Source organism: Anabrus simplex, chromosome 2 (genome assembly GCF_040414725.1).
Source record: "Anabrus simplex isolate iqAnaSimp1 chromosome 2, ASM4041472v1, whole genome shotgun sequence".
Classification (NCBI taxonomy): Eukaryota; Metazoa; Arthropoda; class Insecta; order Orthoptera; family Tettigoniidae; genus Anabrus; species Anabrus simplex.
Window position 1 is genome coordinate 725,454,896 of NC_090266.1, and position 17,117 is coordinate 725,472,012.

The 17,117-nt window shown below is 38.3% G+C and overlaps 1 protein-coding gene across 5 annotated transcripts in view; it reads right to left on the reverse strand.

The window, feature by feature from the left end:
* Nucleotides 1–17,117, reverse strand: part of Itpr (Inositol 1,4,5,-trisphosphate receptor) — a 1,013,977-nt gene that overhangs the window by 452,859 nt on the left and 544,001 nt on the right. For all 5 annotated transcript variants that reach the window (XM_067141353.2, XM_067141352.2, XM_067141351.2 and 2 more), the window contains exon 28: nt 561–703. In XM_067141353.2, coding sequence (XP_066997454.1) covers nt 561–703 — 143 coding nt within the window. The remainder of the gene's footprint in view (nt 1–560; nt 704–17,117) is intronic.

Here is a 17,117-nt window from a genome sequence, read left to right on the forward strand (position 1 = left end):
GTGAGATCTATTAGAAAAATGAAGGTTTCTGAACATACAGTAGAAGTGATCAATGTTGGAGCTTCCCCATACAGCTTTTAAATAAGTGACTGAAACACCATATATACATAATTCTTAGGTCAGCAACAATAATGAAATGAAATGGCGTATGGCTTTTAGTGCCGGGAGTGTCCGAGGACATGTTCGGCTCGCCAGGTGCAGGTCTTTCAATTTGACATCCGTAGGTGACCTGCGCGTCGTGATGAGGATGAAATGATGATGAAGACGACACATACACCCAGCCCCAGTGCCAGTGAAATTAACCAATGATGGTTAAAATTCCCGACCCTGCCGGGAATCGAACCCGGGACCCCTGTGACCAAAGGCCAGCACGCTAACCATTTAGCCATGGAGCCGGACAGCAACAATAATAAAAGAAGTAAATTAATTATTTTTGAAACAAACAAACAAACAAACAAACAAACAAACAAACAAACAAACAAACAAACAAACAAACAAACAAACAAACAAACAAACAACAACTACAACAGGGAATGGTGAGGTAAATTATAGGACAATACCTGGGACTGAGAACGTTCCATTTTTGGAGCTTTAGCTGCCTGCAGCCATTTGCTAGTTTGACGAGACAGCATCGCAGCTTTGTTGAACATGGAAATTACTTGAGCTTCTAGATCAGAAGGGATAGCAATACCACGTCCTTTTGCTAGAGGAGAAATTTAGGCAATTTAGTCAGAGATTCAGACATGAATATTGCAACAATCAAAATCTGAACTACTGTACTTAATACTGACATATTGAGATTTTCATTTATTTTGTAACTTCTTTTCAAATTAATTTCCTTGTTGTTATCTGCCTGGTAAGAATACTTTATTTACATTAAGTTTGAAATGAAAGCAATGCATTGTCAGCAGACAGCCAAAAGAATCTGAGAGCAGCCGGTAAGATCTCAGGAGTTTTCATGTATTTCACACAATATGTTCGCCGACAATTAACACCTACCATGTTTTCAGCAAATTCTTGGATATTCTACATTAACATTTTCTTGTAGATCATACGTGGTTTCTTTCAGTCCAGAAAGTCCTACAACCTTTAATATCATGCAAGTGTACATTTGAGGAAACTAATCACATCTACCAAGGTACTTTAAAAAATAAGGTAACAAGAGCTTGCATGGATAAACTTCGTTTCAAAGGCAGACATATGGTACGGATACATAGTAGTAGGATACTGATAAGCATTATTATTCAACATAGTCACCATTCTTGTCCAAGCACTTGTTCTATCTTTATACCAGGGCATCGATGGAGCCATGAAAGAAGCACGCGTCCAGTCCATGACGCTATATCACGATGGCATGTTGAACGGCTCTACTGTTGCTGAATCGCTTACGACCCCAATGCTTTTTCAACGGTCCGAAGAGATGGAAATCACCGGGTGCCAGGTCTGGGCTGTAGGGAGGATGGTCCAGATGTTTGATTTCCTCACCAGGGGAGAGGCACTGAATGTTGCCAGTTACTGAGATACACTGCAGTGTTTGCGGGTAGCAATGCGCAGAAAATGACCACGACTTTAACAGGTGCCATGTTGCTGTACGACATCAGACCACATGCAGCCAACAGTATGCGTGAATTGTTTCAGTGCTTCTAAGTGGAGGTACTGGGCTATTGTCCTTGGTGTACCGTTGGAATAAGTGTGCGAGCTCTTGTTACTTCATTTTTTGAAACTACCTAGTAGTTCAAAATTACGATATCTTTTATAAACACTGGAAGAGCCAAGTTACAAAATATTTTCCCACTGCCTTCTCCTTCGTAAGTATTCAATCCATGGATTGGTCTGCAGCAGTTCTCCGGTTGGCTCTATTCGTAGTTTTCCTCTTAATCTCTTCACAGCTTCTGTATCCTACATCAGACATGATTTGCTGTACATATTGTATGCATGATCTTCCTAGACATCTTTTGCCTTCAACTATTCCCTCCAATACCGTTTTTAACAGGTTATCGTGTCTCAAAATATGCCTTATCAGTCTAGTCCTCCTCCTCTTTATACTTTTCCACAGGATATAGTTTTCCTCCACCTTCTTAAATACTTCAGCATTCGTTATTTTTCTGTCCAGCTAATTTTAGCATTCTCCTATCACATCATTATTCAAAAGAATTTAACCTCTTTTTTTTTTTTTTTTTATGCTTTCAATAATCTTTTTCTTTTTTTAAGATTAATGGAATTTGTAGTGAATAAACATTTCTTTTTGTGAAATGCTAATTTGGCTTGTAAAATTCTACTTTGGAATTCCTTCTTGCTTCTTCCATCTTTGGTAATTTTGCTTCCGAGATACTTAAATTCTTTAACATTTTCCAGTGTTTTGTTGCCCACCATTATTTTCATATTTGAGTCTGCCTTTTCTAATCACAGACCATAACTTTCACCTTTGTTTTACTTATTTTCATGTTGTATTCATTACCTATAATTTCCTCCATTTTTACTATTACTTGTTTGAGATGATGTTCACTGTCTTCAACTATGGTAATATCATCTTATATCATCATATTTATTTGTTCACCCTGCACCCTTATTCTTATATTCAAATCCTCCCGAACCTTATTCAATGCATCCTAGATGTAGACATTAAGAAGCATGGGAGACAAAACACAACCTTGTCTAACTCCTTTCTTTACTCTTGCTTCTTCTTGTTCATTTCCAATTTTAATTACTGCAATTTCATTTTTGACAATTTCCAAATTATTCTTCTCTCGATATGAGACTCCTGTGTTTTTAAGAATTTCAAACATTTTATCCGATGTACATCATCAGAAGCTTTTTCAATATCCACAAAGCATAAAATAAGTTCTTTTGTCTTTTTCTAATTTTTTTCAAGTATAAGTCTCAATGCCAGTATAGTTTCTCTTGTACCCTCACCTTTAACAAACCCATATTGGTCTTCAGTCAGACACTCTTCAATTTGCTTCTCAATTCGTCTTAATATTATGTAGGTGACAATTTTTGATGCATGAACATCTAAACTGATAGTGCGATATTGTTCACATTAATTTGCTGCCATTTTCTTTGGTATAGGGATCATGACATTTTTTTCAAAGTCAGCAGGTAGTTTTCCTTCCATGTAGATGTTTTGTACAAGTTTAAGCAATCTCTCCTTCATGCGACGTCCGCTTTTCTTTAGGAGTTCGGCTTTGAGATTATCAATGCCCAGTGCCTTATTGTCCTTCAGTCTTCGTAGAGTTAATTCAAATTCTTCTCTCAGTACATTGAAGCCTAAATTATCCTGTTACTTAATCTTCTTCCTCAAGAACTTCATTTTCTAGTAAATTTACATCCGCGTATAGGGTTTCAATGTAATTTTTCCACCTCTTTGCAATCTCGTTATGATCATCAAGAATTACTCCCGCTGCATTACTTTTGTTACACATCTTTCCAAAGAAAATCTTTACCATCTGATATGCAGAATCCACATGTCCTTTAGCAGTTTTCTATCATTGAGCATATACCCTCGTAATAATTTTCTCTTGCTATTCTTGCTTTCCTGTTTATAGCATTCTGCAATCTTCTATTTTCTTCTTTGTCTTCCAATCTTGTTGAGCTCTTGAGTAACCGTCTTTTATCTACCATATCTAAAATTTCTTTAGTGATCCATTCCTTCCTAGGTGGTAATTCTGTTTTCCCCAAAATTTCATCAGCTGCCTCCGTCAGATCTTTTTAAATTTTAGTCCATGAATCTTCTATAGTATTCTCTATTTTTGCTTTAGTTATCTCATCAGTTTTCTGCTGGTATGCTTCAACAATATTCTCATCATTCAATTTACTTATTTGCAAAGATTTAGTTTTTTTTTTTCTGTATGCTTTTAAATTTCAGCCTGCTCTTCATCATATCATCTGTTTGCACATCAGCACCCAGATAGCTTCTGCTATCTTTTACTTAATTCATAAATCTGTTTTTAACTATTATATAATAAATTTGATATCTATTGATATCACCTTGTGCTTTCCAAGTGTACCTTCTTCTTTAATGGTGTTTAAACCATGTATTGGTGATTACAAGTTCATTTTTAGCACAAAATTCTAAGAGTCATTCACCTCTTCCATTCCTCGTCCCCTACTATGTCATCTTCCACCCCTTTTCCGACTACAGCATTCATGTCTCCTACTATGATAAGGTTTTCCTCACCTTTGACTCTACTAATAGCCTTTTCTATTTCTTCATACATGTGTCCTCTTTCCTGATCGTGGTGACCAGTTATTGGCATGTAAACTTGTACTATTATTGTATCTCTTGGTTCTGTTTCTAGTCTAACCAGTATTAATCTTTCACTGAATTGGACATATCCTTTCAATCTTATGCCCATTTCTTTATTTAGGACTAGTACTCCTGATTGACCTGGTTTGTCAGATGATGTTCTTGAATGAATTATTCTGATATTGCCACTCCAAATGTCTCCTGCATCTGACCACCTTATTTCTGATACCCCTAAAATGTCTATCTTCCTTCTTAGTCTTTTACTTTTTAAGATTAATGGAATTTGTAGTGAATAAACTTTTCTTTTTTGTGAAATGCTAATTTGGCTTGAAAATTCTACTTTTGATTTCCTTCTTGCTTCTTCCATGCTTGGTAATTTTGCTTCCAAGATATTTAAATTCTTTAACATTTTCCAGTGTTTTGTTGGCCACCATTATTTTCATATTTAAGTCTGCTTTTTTAATTATTTTTTTCTTATCACAGACCATAAATTTCATGTGACACTCCTAAAATGTCAATCTTTGTTCTTTTCATCTCTTGTTTCAAGTCTTCCAACTTTCCACACTTCATCATCGATTGTGCATTCCATGTTGCTATTCTTTTCTCTCCTCCACTTCATCTCTTCAGTTGTCCTCGCTCGGAGATCCGAATGAAGGACTATTCCGGAATAATTTACTAAAGATCCTTCCATCATACTGCCGATACTTGGGAAATCTTAGCAGATCATAAATGGAGTAGTTTCCCGTTACTTTCTCTATCCTATGACATGACCAGCACTAAAGTGGCTCATCCGCCTTCAGAGGTAGTTTCCTACCCCTAGGGCAAGAGAGTGCCCTGTACCATTACCCGCTCATCTACCCACCCAGGAGGTCGTTGGCACTTAGTAATGGTGGTCTCCTTATCCCAGGAGACATTCGGTCCCTGTATTTGTTAGTGACTCGAATATGACAAAACTGTATATTCAAACGTTGCCCATTCTCTACCGCAGGGAGGTAAATATCAGGAATTTCGTTTCATCGAGTTTAGGACCATAATAGCATTTCCTAAACTCTCCAGTACTTATAGAGCAGAGGTGCTCAGCTGGGCACCCGTTGAGGATAGCTGAGTTCGGCCAAGCTGACGTGATGTAAATGTGGGCAGATTTTGTAATAGGCATACTCACAGTGAAGCGAGAGAGCGAATGCACTTTGCAGGGAAGGGAACAATGACACTCAATTGTCATTATGAAACTCTCCTCCACTACTCAGCGAAATGCTGAAATTGGTACAGTATGTTTTTTAAACCGGTATAGTTGCATGAAAACCAACCTTTTCAAGATATTCCAGTTTGATTTATACTGTGCTCGATATAAACAGTCAGTTTTATTGTTTAATATTTATACATTCAAAGAAAACTCACACATTATAATTCCTGTGTTATGATTTACAAAGTATAGGGTTTAAGCGTACAAGCTACGATTTACAATTCCATGGATGGGAATGACAGTATTTGCATTCATAAAAAGTAACATTCCTGTTATTCATTTAGCAAAAAGTAATTTATTTACGGGGATAATATAAAAAATAAGGTGACTTTTTTTTTAAAATAAATACAGACTCTGTTCGTGTGGTTGTTGGTCACAATACTGTGAAGAGTGTTACCTGCGCTCGCATATAAATATGCGCACGCCGCACTGAGACACTCGGTCTTGGCTTAGCAGCCATTGAGAATGGAGCTCCTGTTGGATGTTACCGCCAAGTGTGAAATGCGCGCAGTTATCAGTTTTTGAAAGCAAAAGGTACTGAACCGATTGAAATCCATCGCCAATTGACGGAAGTGTATGGTAAGTCATGCATGGATGTCAAAAATGTTTGTAAGTGGTGTAGAGTGTTAACAGCCGGTCGGACTGAAATTCACGATGAACAAAGGAGCGGGAGACTGTCATTTTCCGTCGTGACAGACGTGAAGGTTGAGCAAATCATGCGTGAAGATCGGTGGATCATCCTGGATGATCTCTGCACTTTGGTCCCAGAGGTTTCCCGAAGCGCCGCTCACAGAATTTTAACGGAAATGTTGAAATACCACAAGGTGTGCACAAGATCGGTGCCAAACATGCCGACTGAAGACCACATGCGGCAACGAAGTTGATTCTTCCCGCGCATTTCTTCAACGCTTTGCAGCTGGACAGGACAACATTTTGGACTCAATTGTCACGGGTGACGAAACCTGAGCATTCCACTTTACACCTGAGACCACGCAACAATCACGCCAGTGGCGGCATCCCTTTGTGCCAAAGCCGCAGAAATTCAAGCAAACACAGTCTGCAGGTAAAGTCATGAGAACTGTGTTTTGGGACCGAAAAGGGGTATTGTTGGTTGACTTTATGCCCGCTGGGACCACAATTAACACTGACAGGTACTGTGAGACCCTGAAAAAATTCAGAACCGGGGAAGAGGAATGTTGAACAAGGGCGTAAACACCCTCCATGAAAACGCTCGCCCGCACGTTGCCCGGCAATCAGTTGCTCTCCTGCAACAGTTTCAGTGGAACATCATCACCCACCCTCCCTATAGTCCCGACTTGGCACCCAGTGACTATCGCTTGTTCCCTAAGTTGAAAGAACATTTGGCTGGAAAGCGATTCAGCATCGACGACAAAGTGAAAGGTGAGGTTCACAACTTCCTGAACAGCATGGCGGCGAGCTGGTATGACATGGGCATACAAAAACTGTCACAGCGTCTACAAAGATGCATTTGACCGAAATGGTGATTATGTAGAAAAATAGCTAAATGTTCAAGCTGTAAAATGATGTAAACCATTGTAGAAATAAACGGGTCTATGTATTTGTAAAAAAAATAGGAGTCCTTATTTTTTGGAATAACTTCGTACATAATTCAACAAGTTTACTGCTTGATTTTGCACAGTGCTGTAGTGTTGTTTGAATTTCCCTGTTCAGTGAATTTGAAAATAGTATTTAAAACTTATCAGGCATCTGATGAAAATAGCTAGCCTCTAAATAGTGAGGGAGTTTCATCACGAGTGGGGACATGATATTTTCTATCCAAGATTAGAGTACAACAATAATGTATCTACAAAATAGATCTACGGTATGCTTTCAAATAAATAACCTAACTGATGTCATTCCCAGTAAGCACGATTGGATTGTTGGTGAATTTATCACATAATTTAAACCCAAGCAACCGTAAGACACTGCTTATCCACCTCTGTATCATATCAGAAATGATTCTAAAGCACCTCTTAAAATTTAATAGTGAAAATTGTAATTCATTACGTACATCACAAAAATATTTGAGGGCTCTTTATTGCATCAGGTCAAAATACATAAAACTGCAATGAATATATAAATAACTTATTTCTTATGATGTAAATTGAAAATGACATGGATTTCTAACCTCTATCTTTCATTATTTTCTGCGTCCATTTCAAACTCGGGTATCGCTGTAGTGATCGAGGGTGACTGGGAGAACTTCACCCAGCCTTCACAGCTTGTGACGTAACCACAAATAGCATACGCTCATTGCTTGCCTGCCCGCCCACTTTCAGTGCTTGGCACCCGCGGGACAAAATGCCCAGCATGAGCACCTCTGTTTTAGAGACATTGCCAGACAAGTTATATTGCTTTACTTTCAAACAATGTAATGGGTACACTACCAAATTCTCTCTTTCCAATAGACCGAGAGTTTGTGATGATGATGATGATGATGATGCTTGTAATTTAAAGGGGCCTAACATCTAGGTCATGGGCCCTTATTACCCAGTTTGTAGCGGAAATAACAAAACATTTTAAAATTAGATTTTTATCAAAGTTAGTCATGAACATATTTCCATAATAGAAATATGCAACTTATTCTGAATTAAAGCAACATATAATTCCTTTCCAGTTATTATTACAAGCCATTATTCTTTCTTACACATGCATTATTATCACAGTAGCTTAGCTGCTGGCTTCCCACCAAGAAGACCGAGGTTCGAATCCCGGGTGATAATGGGTTGGATTTTCGTCTCAAAAATCACATGGCGTCCGCAAGGCCACACAGCCTTAAACCCCCAGTCAAAACCAAAATGAGCCTGGATGGCTCCAACGACCACAGAAATAACTGTGATAAGCTGGAGAACGATAGTTATCCTCTCTTCCTCATAAGGTCTGTTTCACCACAGTCGCCAAGTTTTTTATTCAGGGTAACTCCACATTCAAACAAAGTCAGTGCAGACAGATATTTGTGAAGTGATCTACAGTTCATCATTTACACAGAGAGTATGTACATGGGCACTTCCAGACAAAAAAAAAATAATGAGTGAACTATCATATGGAAAAATCAATGTCAAACTTTCTTTACATTGTCCTGTGAAAACAGGAAGCCATAATTTATTGACCCAATGGAAAATGGACAAGGAGACATTTTTTACCACACGGTTCCCAAAATTCGTGGAAGCAGAAGAGCTGATGTCAGATGGACTGGCTGTTAATGCACAACTCGATTATACTTCGAGTAATCCCAGGGTTCTATCCAGCATATCTCATTCCATATCCACCATAGGATATAGCCACTGAGCGATTTGGCTCCCATTTTCACACCAGGGAAATACTAGGGCTGTACCTTCATTAAGGCCATGGCCGCTTCCTTCCCACTCCTAGGCCTTTCCTATTCCATCGTCGCCATAAGACCTATCTGTGTCGGTACGATGTAAGACAAATTGTAAAAAAAAAAAAAAAATTAAAAATAGGATAAAGCTCTGAGATCATAGTGTGTAGGTCACTCCAAGGACCCACCTTAAACAAACTGGCACTCTTTCGTGCAGTCTCATTACCTAAGGCCATGCGTGAAAATAGGAAGCTACGGAAAACCATTTTCAGGGCTGCCGACAGTGGAGTTCGTACCCACTATCTCCCGGATGCAAGCTCACAGCTGCGGACCCCTAACTGCACGACCAACTCGCCCGGTAAGAAATTCTATAATCTTCGATAAAAGAACTTGGATGAAAACAATCTTGGATCATTGAATTATTCTTTGATGAGTTTCTCCAAGCTGCTATATTGGATCAAAGATTTTATGATTTTGGTAAAAAATAACAGAGTTGAATCCTGGTAAAATTTATAGAAAAACTGGAGTGTGACTGCAGGGAAACGACTTATCACATAAATGAGAACAAGTTTCTATATAGCATGAAGTCCACAGACTATAAAAACATCGAATTGCATTTAAGGAAATACAGCAAGACAGCAAATTAAATTAAAGGACATTTGTCGGAGATTGCGGCTGAGGATGTAAGGAAGAAGAAAAAATGTTCTCAGGACCCAATACTTGGCAGAAAATACTGTATAAAGGAATTGCTCATATTATTACATTATATGCATAATGTCTCAGTGTTAGAATAATAATAAGTACACTTGCACGTTCTTGATTAATCATCATTAGTCACTATTCTTGCGTGTTCAGCTCCTTGGCTGAAAGATCTTTGCAGCCTTCAGTTCAGAGAGTTTCTTGTTCAATTCCTGACCAGGTCAGGGATTTTAATCGCGTCTAGTTAATTCCACGGATGCGGGAACTGATTGTTCGTGTTTGTGCACACACAACTCACTGCCAGCCAATAAACACGTACCACGTACTAGCAGATACATCCCTCTGCATAGGGTTGACGTCAAGAAGGGCTAAATGGATATATGCAGCACAGTTCGCAACCAGGACCCCACTAGGGTGTGGAAAAACAATGGAAGAAGAAGAGGAAGAAGAATGTCACTATTCTTGGGTATATGATAACAAACTAGATGTAATTCAGCCAGAATAGTGTTGTGCCTGAAAACACCATTATGTGACAATGTTCAAGATAAAAATACTGACCCGCAACACGTGTATCACTTAGAACAAAAATTCTTTGATACAGTTCATAGAATACCGAGCCTAAGGTGACGGAACCTTTCTGGTCAGAGTTTTTTTTTGGCTAGTGGCTTTACGTCGCACCGACACAGACAGGTATTATGGCGACGATGGGATAGGAAAGGGCTAGGAGTTGGAAGGAAGCGGCCGTGGCCTTTAATTAAGGCACAGCCCCAGCATTTGCCTGGTGTGAAAATGATAAACCACGGAAAACCATCTTCACGGCTGCCAACCGTGGGATTCTATCCCACTATATCCCAGATGCAAGCTCACAGCTGCGGGCCCTTAACCGCACGGCCAACTCGCTCAGAGTTCTAAGCTGAAATATTATCACATAGCGTTTTTTTCTAGGCACAACTACAATATACAGCTGAATATTTAAATGGAAACATACATTTTATTATTATCAACAAATCAACTTGTAAAACTAATTATATGATAAGGATGAAAATATTATTATTATTATTATTATTATTATTATTATTATTATTATTATTATTATTATTATTATTATTATTATTATTATTATAATTATTATTATTATTATTATTATTATTATTATTATTACTACTATTAAGAGCAAGAAGAAACAGAGCAAAAAGATGAAGCGTAACTCTACGTACTGGTATCTCTTACCATACAGTTTGGATTCTGCACCGACAGCAGACAATCCACTCAAATATCACAACATAAATTGGTACAGGCCTTCGGGGAAAGAAAACTGTGGAATGTGGATCTTACCCAAGATATCTGATGTAGTGTAATAGCATATATTTGATTACAACATGGCGCCAAACACTGATCCAATTATTTCATCAAAACTGTATTCAAGTTCTTTGACAGTGTAATACTGACATTACTGTACTCTTTTCATTTGATTTCAAGTCCAACAACAATGGATTAAGGATGGGGAGAACAGTATTCAGTTGAGACTGGGAGCTCCTAGTCTGGACGTCATGTTGTCAGGAGATATGTGATGGTTGTCTTTGTGAGACCCTGTGACTATTCAGGAATTCAGTCCCGCATCACCGAATAAGTGGCTATGTGGTCTGGGTCTTGTAGCTGTTAGCTTGCATTCGGGAGATAGTGGGTTCAAACCGCACTGTCGGCAGCCTTGAAGGTGGTTTTCTGCGGTTTCCAAATTTCACACCAGATACAAATGCAGATTAAGACAGTAAAAACTTGTTCTAGCACCAGCTGAGCACAACCATCAACAGAGTATCATCTAGGGACCAAATACTACTGCTGGGACAGTACCTTAATTAAGGCCATGGTCACTTCCTTCCTAGTCCTGCCCTTTCCTAAACAATCGTCGCTATAAAACCTGTGTCCATGCAACGTAAGGCAAATTTTAAAAAAAAGTCTCGCATCTCAGTCCGAGTAAGCCAATTTAGGATCACTGCTGTCCATCCTGAATGTGGAAGACCCTAGAAAAGATGAGCTAAAAATCGAAAGTTACACATTTGCCTTGTTGGGTAACTGGACCCAGCAGGCCACATCTCATGTAATTAAGAAACTACAAATCAAATAACAATAGTAATTGGGACATGAATTATTACAATGCCCCCTCAATTAAAGGGATGACAATAGACCTGAAAGATGAAAAGCAATCGTCATGTTGTTTCCTTGAGTGAATGGCCTGGTGAAGGAAAATTTGCTGAGCTTGCATTGGCCTACACCAATTTTTGAAAAGGAAAGTAGAGCTTTGCATTCATGGTGATGAATTCAAGGTGAAGACAAAACTGGTAAATGTCCAACTTACTCCCACTTTTGTCAGTGGACGACTTTTGACCCTCCATATGCCACTGTCTGGAGACAGTTTGATAACTCATCTGCTTATTCACTTACTTTGACAAAGATTAAGACATTAAAGACTTGTTCTACCACCAGCTGAGTACAACTTCAGGGTATCATCAAGGGTCAAATTGCTACTGCTTTACAACTTCAATGGCAGAGTTGGGAGAGAGAGCCAGATCTGGAAAAACGTGATGGGCAAACCAGGACTTGGTAATTGCAATGCTAATGGATTGTTACTTACTGGTCTGTGTGGTAAGTACAAGATATTCATTACCAAACCTCAGTTCTGACTGCTAAATCATTAAAAGAGTACATAGATGTACCCACATTCTAAGGACTGGCATATCCTTGATTATGTCAATGCCCAGCAGTGTGATATAACAGGCTTTCTCACCAACAAGACCGTGAGAAATATAGGCTAGACTGCAAACTTTTGATCTGCCAACTAAGAAACTGTTTCTGCTGAAAGCCTTCTACGAATCATTCAAATCTAGTCAGATAGAAGTTTGACACTTCCAGATAAGCCCACAGCTGTGGACTTCCAAAATACAATCTCTGACAGGCCGGCAAGTAATTAGACCAACACAAAAGATATAGAGCACGAATGGTAAATGCTCCAAAAGATTACTACAAAGCTGGTCAGCCGTTCAGCTGAGGATACTATTGGCTCCAAGAAAATGAAAAGGAAAGAAATGTTGAGAACGCAGAAGAAATTTTGTAAATAAGTGAAATGGAGATTTAATCCATAATTCTTTTAGTGATGATAGGCTTGAGGACAACACTTTGGAGCTTGTAATGAAATCAACATACTGAATAGCAGAAACAGGTTCCAGGAAAGACATTCCAGGAATCATAAATGAGCAAGGAGATCATGCTGTACATGTGATGAATTAGAGAAGGCTGAAGCCAAATGGGAAGATCATCTATCCCTTCTTCAAGATCTATTTTCCAGCGTGAAGGAGGCTCATTTTTAAGATCTTAAATGGAAATGTCAGATAGATACAAGAAAAATGAACAACAGGTAGCAACAAAGGGCCCAAGACATCATGAAGAGCAGGGAGGGACACTTCTCCACTCCTAAATCGAAGCTCCACTGCTGCTGAGGAATCTCGCTGCAAACTCGAACAACAACCCCCAAAAACATGGATGACAATGTTGCCAACATACCAGGCGTTCACTGAGGAAATCAATAAAGGCACCTGGACCAAATAACATAAATTAGAAATTGACTCAATGTGAAAGCTTAACTCTAAAGACAAGGTATTTCATTGTCATTCTCCTGACCTGAAAAAACAAAAAAGTATCTGGTGACCTCATACAGTATATGCCACTGTCATCACTAGAGCCTGGATTATATGTAATAACATATTCTGTTCCCATATAAGTAGCTACAAGAAAATCTAAAATGTTGGCAAACCACACTAAAAGGACCATTATTTTAGGAGTTTAAAGTTACATATTTTTACATATTTCGATGCATAATAAATATTACATATTTTAAACATTTTGAAGAATACTGTGCATTTAAAAGAAAATGCCATTCTTTTTCCACTAATTTTACACTGATTTAAGTTTTTTCATTAAACACACAAAAGTAATTTAAAAAGCCTGTACATCTCTAACATCTAAAAATATTTCAATAATTTAAAGTGAGGTATTTTATCAAAGAATCACATCCCTTAGCTATATGACAATGCAAGTCTTGGGTGTCTCAAGCTGAGTCTATCAATCTTACCTTGCACAAACTTTGTCACATTGTTCTCCTCTCAGATTTAGTGACTCATCTTTTGTGATCCCTTCGCCAGTCCTCTGTATAATGTCACACTTCAAATGCACCTTTTCTCTTCTTTCTTCCTTTTTTTTTTTTTCTTTCTTTCTTCCTTCTTCAGTTATTGCCAATGCTTCACTTCCATAAAGGGCTCCACTCCATACAAAAGTCTTCAGAAACATTTTTCTAATAAGCATATCTGTGTTTCATGAGATCAAATTTCTTCTCTCTTAATAAGGACCTTCCTTGTTTGAACAAGTCTACAGTTCAATATTTCTTTGCCGGGCAATTTGAAATACGTGCCAGTGACTTCATGTAAAGTTGAAAGGTCTTTTTCTATATATAAGAACATCCCAACAGACAGAAGGCATTCGATGACCACAGAATATTTGGAAAAAATATTAGTTATTAAATGCTCCTCCAAATGAAAATTAGAGGTTGAATGACATCTGCACTTTTAACTTTTTTTCGGTTTTGTTTCCTTTTCTGTGTACAAGAATACATTAAATAAAGCTTGGATATTACATATTTTTTATTTATTACATATTAAACTAAATATTTTGTCAATTTTAGCTACATATTTCTCATTTTTATATTACATATAATCCGAGCTCTAGACATCACTATCTTCAAGAAGGGTGATCAGTAACTATGCAGTAACTATCGTGGTATAACCTATCGAGCAGAGTTGATATGGAGTCAAGCTCTGCATTCAGGAGATGAGTGAGTTCGAACCCCACCGTAGATGCAGGATAGAATCAAAATAAAGGGGAATATTCATACTTGTGAAAAACAAATTTGTAAGCTATGATGAAGTTAACAATGAGAAATATGAAATTCTAGGTGTAAGGCTCACCCCAGGCAACTTGATGTTTTGGGATGCACAGATCTGGATGGAGTGATGCTGATGCAGAATTATTTGATAAGATAATCGGTTATGTGGGGAATGGCACAGAAAGGAATGCGATTGCAGTGGGTGATCTCAATTTACCAACTGTTAATTACGAAGGTAATGAGATGCTATGCAACGAGAAGCATTCTGTCCAACGACTTCCTTCATACCACTCAAATTTCAATGCCACAAACTTAGTATGGTCTTTGACAAAGTACAAAACAGTGGCTTCAAGGCCAAACCATGGATTACACAACAGCAGAAAAGGAGTTTACCATAGCAGTATAAGGGTCCCTTGATGGGAATGGGAATATTACAGCTTTACACTGAGATAATTATTTTTTAACTGTGCTTTCTGAAGAAAAATATACATATAAAAATTATAGGGAAATTCAATGTTTTTCTTTGTTTGTTTGTTTGTTTGTTTGTTTGTTTGTTTGTTTGTTTGTTGCTAAATGTACTAATTTAAGTGTAATTTAAGGTTAGAGATGTAACAAATATTTCCAGAGATATCTGGAAGTTTGTGAAAAATACAATAATCACAAATATCTCAGTTATTAACAATAAGGTAAAAGGGCAGAAAACTTAAAAAATTGGAAATTATATTTTATACAACTTTTATGGAGTAGGCTAAAGCTTTTTATACAGCTAATTTTAATAGAGACATTTGGCATTTCATGCCTTGGTCTCCTTAGCATTGTTATGCCACTGTATATTAATCAATTAATATATGACCTAGTACAATCTCTGGATATCCCTTAACTTAAATAAAGAATTTAAAGAAATTTTGACAAGCCATTTTTTTCTGCGATGTTCAAACAAACAAACAAACAAACAAACAAACAAACAAACAAACAAACAAACAAACAAACAAACAAACAAAACTGTACCCACTTTCAACTTTTGTATACCTAATCCGAGACTTTAAAAAGTATGAGGTGAAATATGAAGAGTGCAGATGATGATGATGATGATGATGATGATGATGATGACGATGATGATGATAATAATAATAATACAAGGTGTCCAGGCTAAAGATGTAATAATATAAAATTTAATAACTTGAGAAATAATGGAGATATTTATTGGCGGTTTGTTTCTACAACTAGGGTAACTCAAAATGTTTTCTGTGTTCGCTTGCAGTGGCAGTGGTACCATATGCGCATGCGCGTAACTGCATTGTTCACGAGAAGCGTGCCAGTAACCATGAGGACTCCACAGCAGAAGGCGATCTGTGTGCTTTCACTCGCGGAGATAAAATCCGTTACACTAGTACAACGTAGATTTTGACGTGACTATGGACTGTTACCAACTGATGATGTTTCCACTTGCATAACAATCATGAAATGGGACAGGCGCCTTCGAGAATCTGGGACCTTGCTGTCGATATCGGGCCGCCATGCCAAGCACGCAGTTTCAGAGGCTACTGCTGATTTAATCCCCGAGTCCTTCAAGTGGAGCCCTCATAAGTCAATTCGACAAGCAAGTAGGCAGTTACAGTTACCTCGTTCGACAGGACACGATGTTGTCCACAAAAGGTTGCGCATACGGGCGTACAAACTGCAGCTTCATTAGAAAATCAAACCTCAGGACCGGCCAATATGGAAGGCATTCGCAGAGACAATTCTGGCAAAAATTGATGGAAACGAGGCATTCCTCGATTCGGTCTGTTTCTCGGACGAGGCTACATTCCATATTTCTGGCATGGTAAACAAGCACAATTGCCGCATATGGGGATCTGAACCCCCCCACGTAGTGATAGAGTTGGAACAGGACTCTTCGAAAGTGAACGTGTGGTATGGATTGTTGAAGGACAGGGTTATTGGCCCATTCTTCTTCGCGGAGCCTACAGTTAATGGAACACGTTACCTAGATATGTTGGAGCAGTATGTTGTGCCACAACTTCGTGTCGTGACCTTTCAGCAAGATGGTGCACCATGTCATTATGCGGAAGTTGTGAGGGATTTCTTGAATCGTGAGTTCCCAGATCGCTAGACTGGGAGAGGTAGTCCATCAATTGCTTGGCCCCTAGAAGCCCCGACATTACGCCACTTGATTTTTTCCCGTGGGGGTTTCTCAAGAATAAAGTGCACCAGACACCAGTTCGTGATCTACCAGATCTGCGTCATCGCATTCGTGCGGCTATCGCAAATGTTATGCCTACAATGCTGCAGAACACTTGGAGAGATGTGGAATACTGATTAGATGTCTGTCACACCAATAATGGTGCGCATATCAAGGTTTATTAGGTATGTAAACAAACATTTTGAGTTACCCTACTTGTAGAAACAAACCACACGTAAATATCTCCACTATTTCTCAAGTTATTAAATTCTATATTATTATACCTTTAACCCAGACACCTTGTATTTGATGTACCACATATAAACAACAAATTTTGCAGTTCAGGGTGGTCTTCAAGTCAAAAATATGTTTTAAAAAAAAATCTCTCTCTTGCAAAGCAAAGCAAAGCAAAGCAAAGCGAAGCAAAGCAAAGCAAAGCAAAGCAAAGCAAAGCAAAGCAAAGCAAAGCAAAGC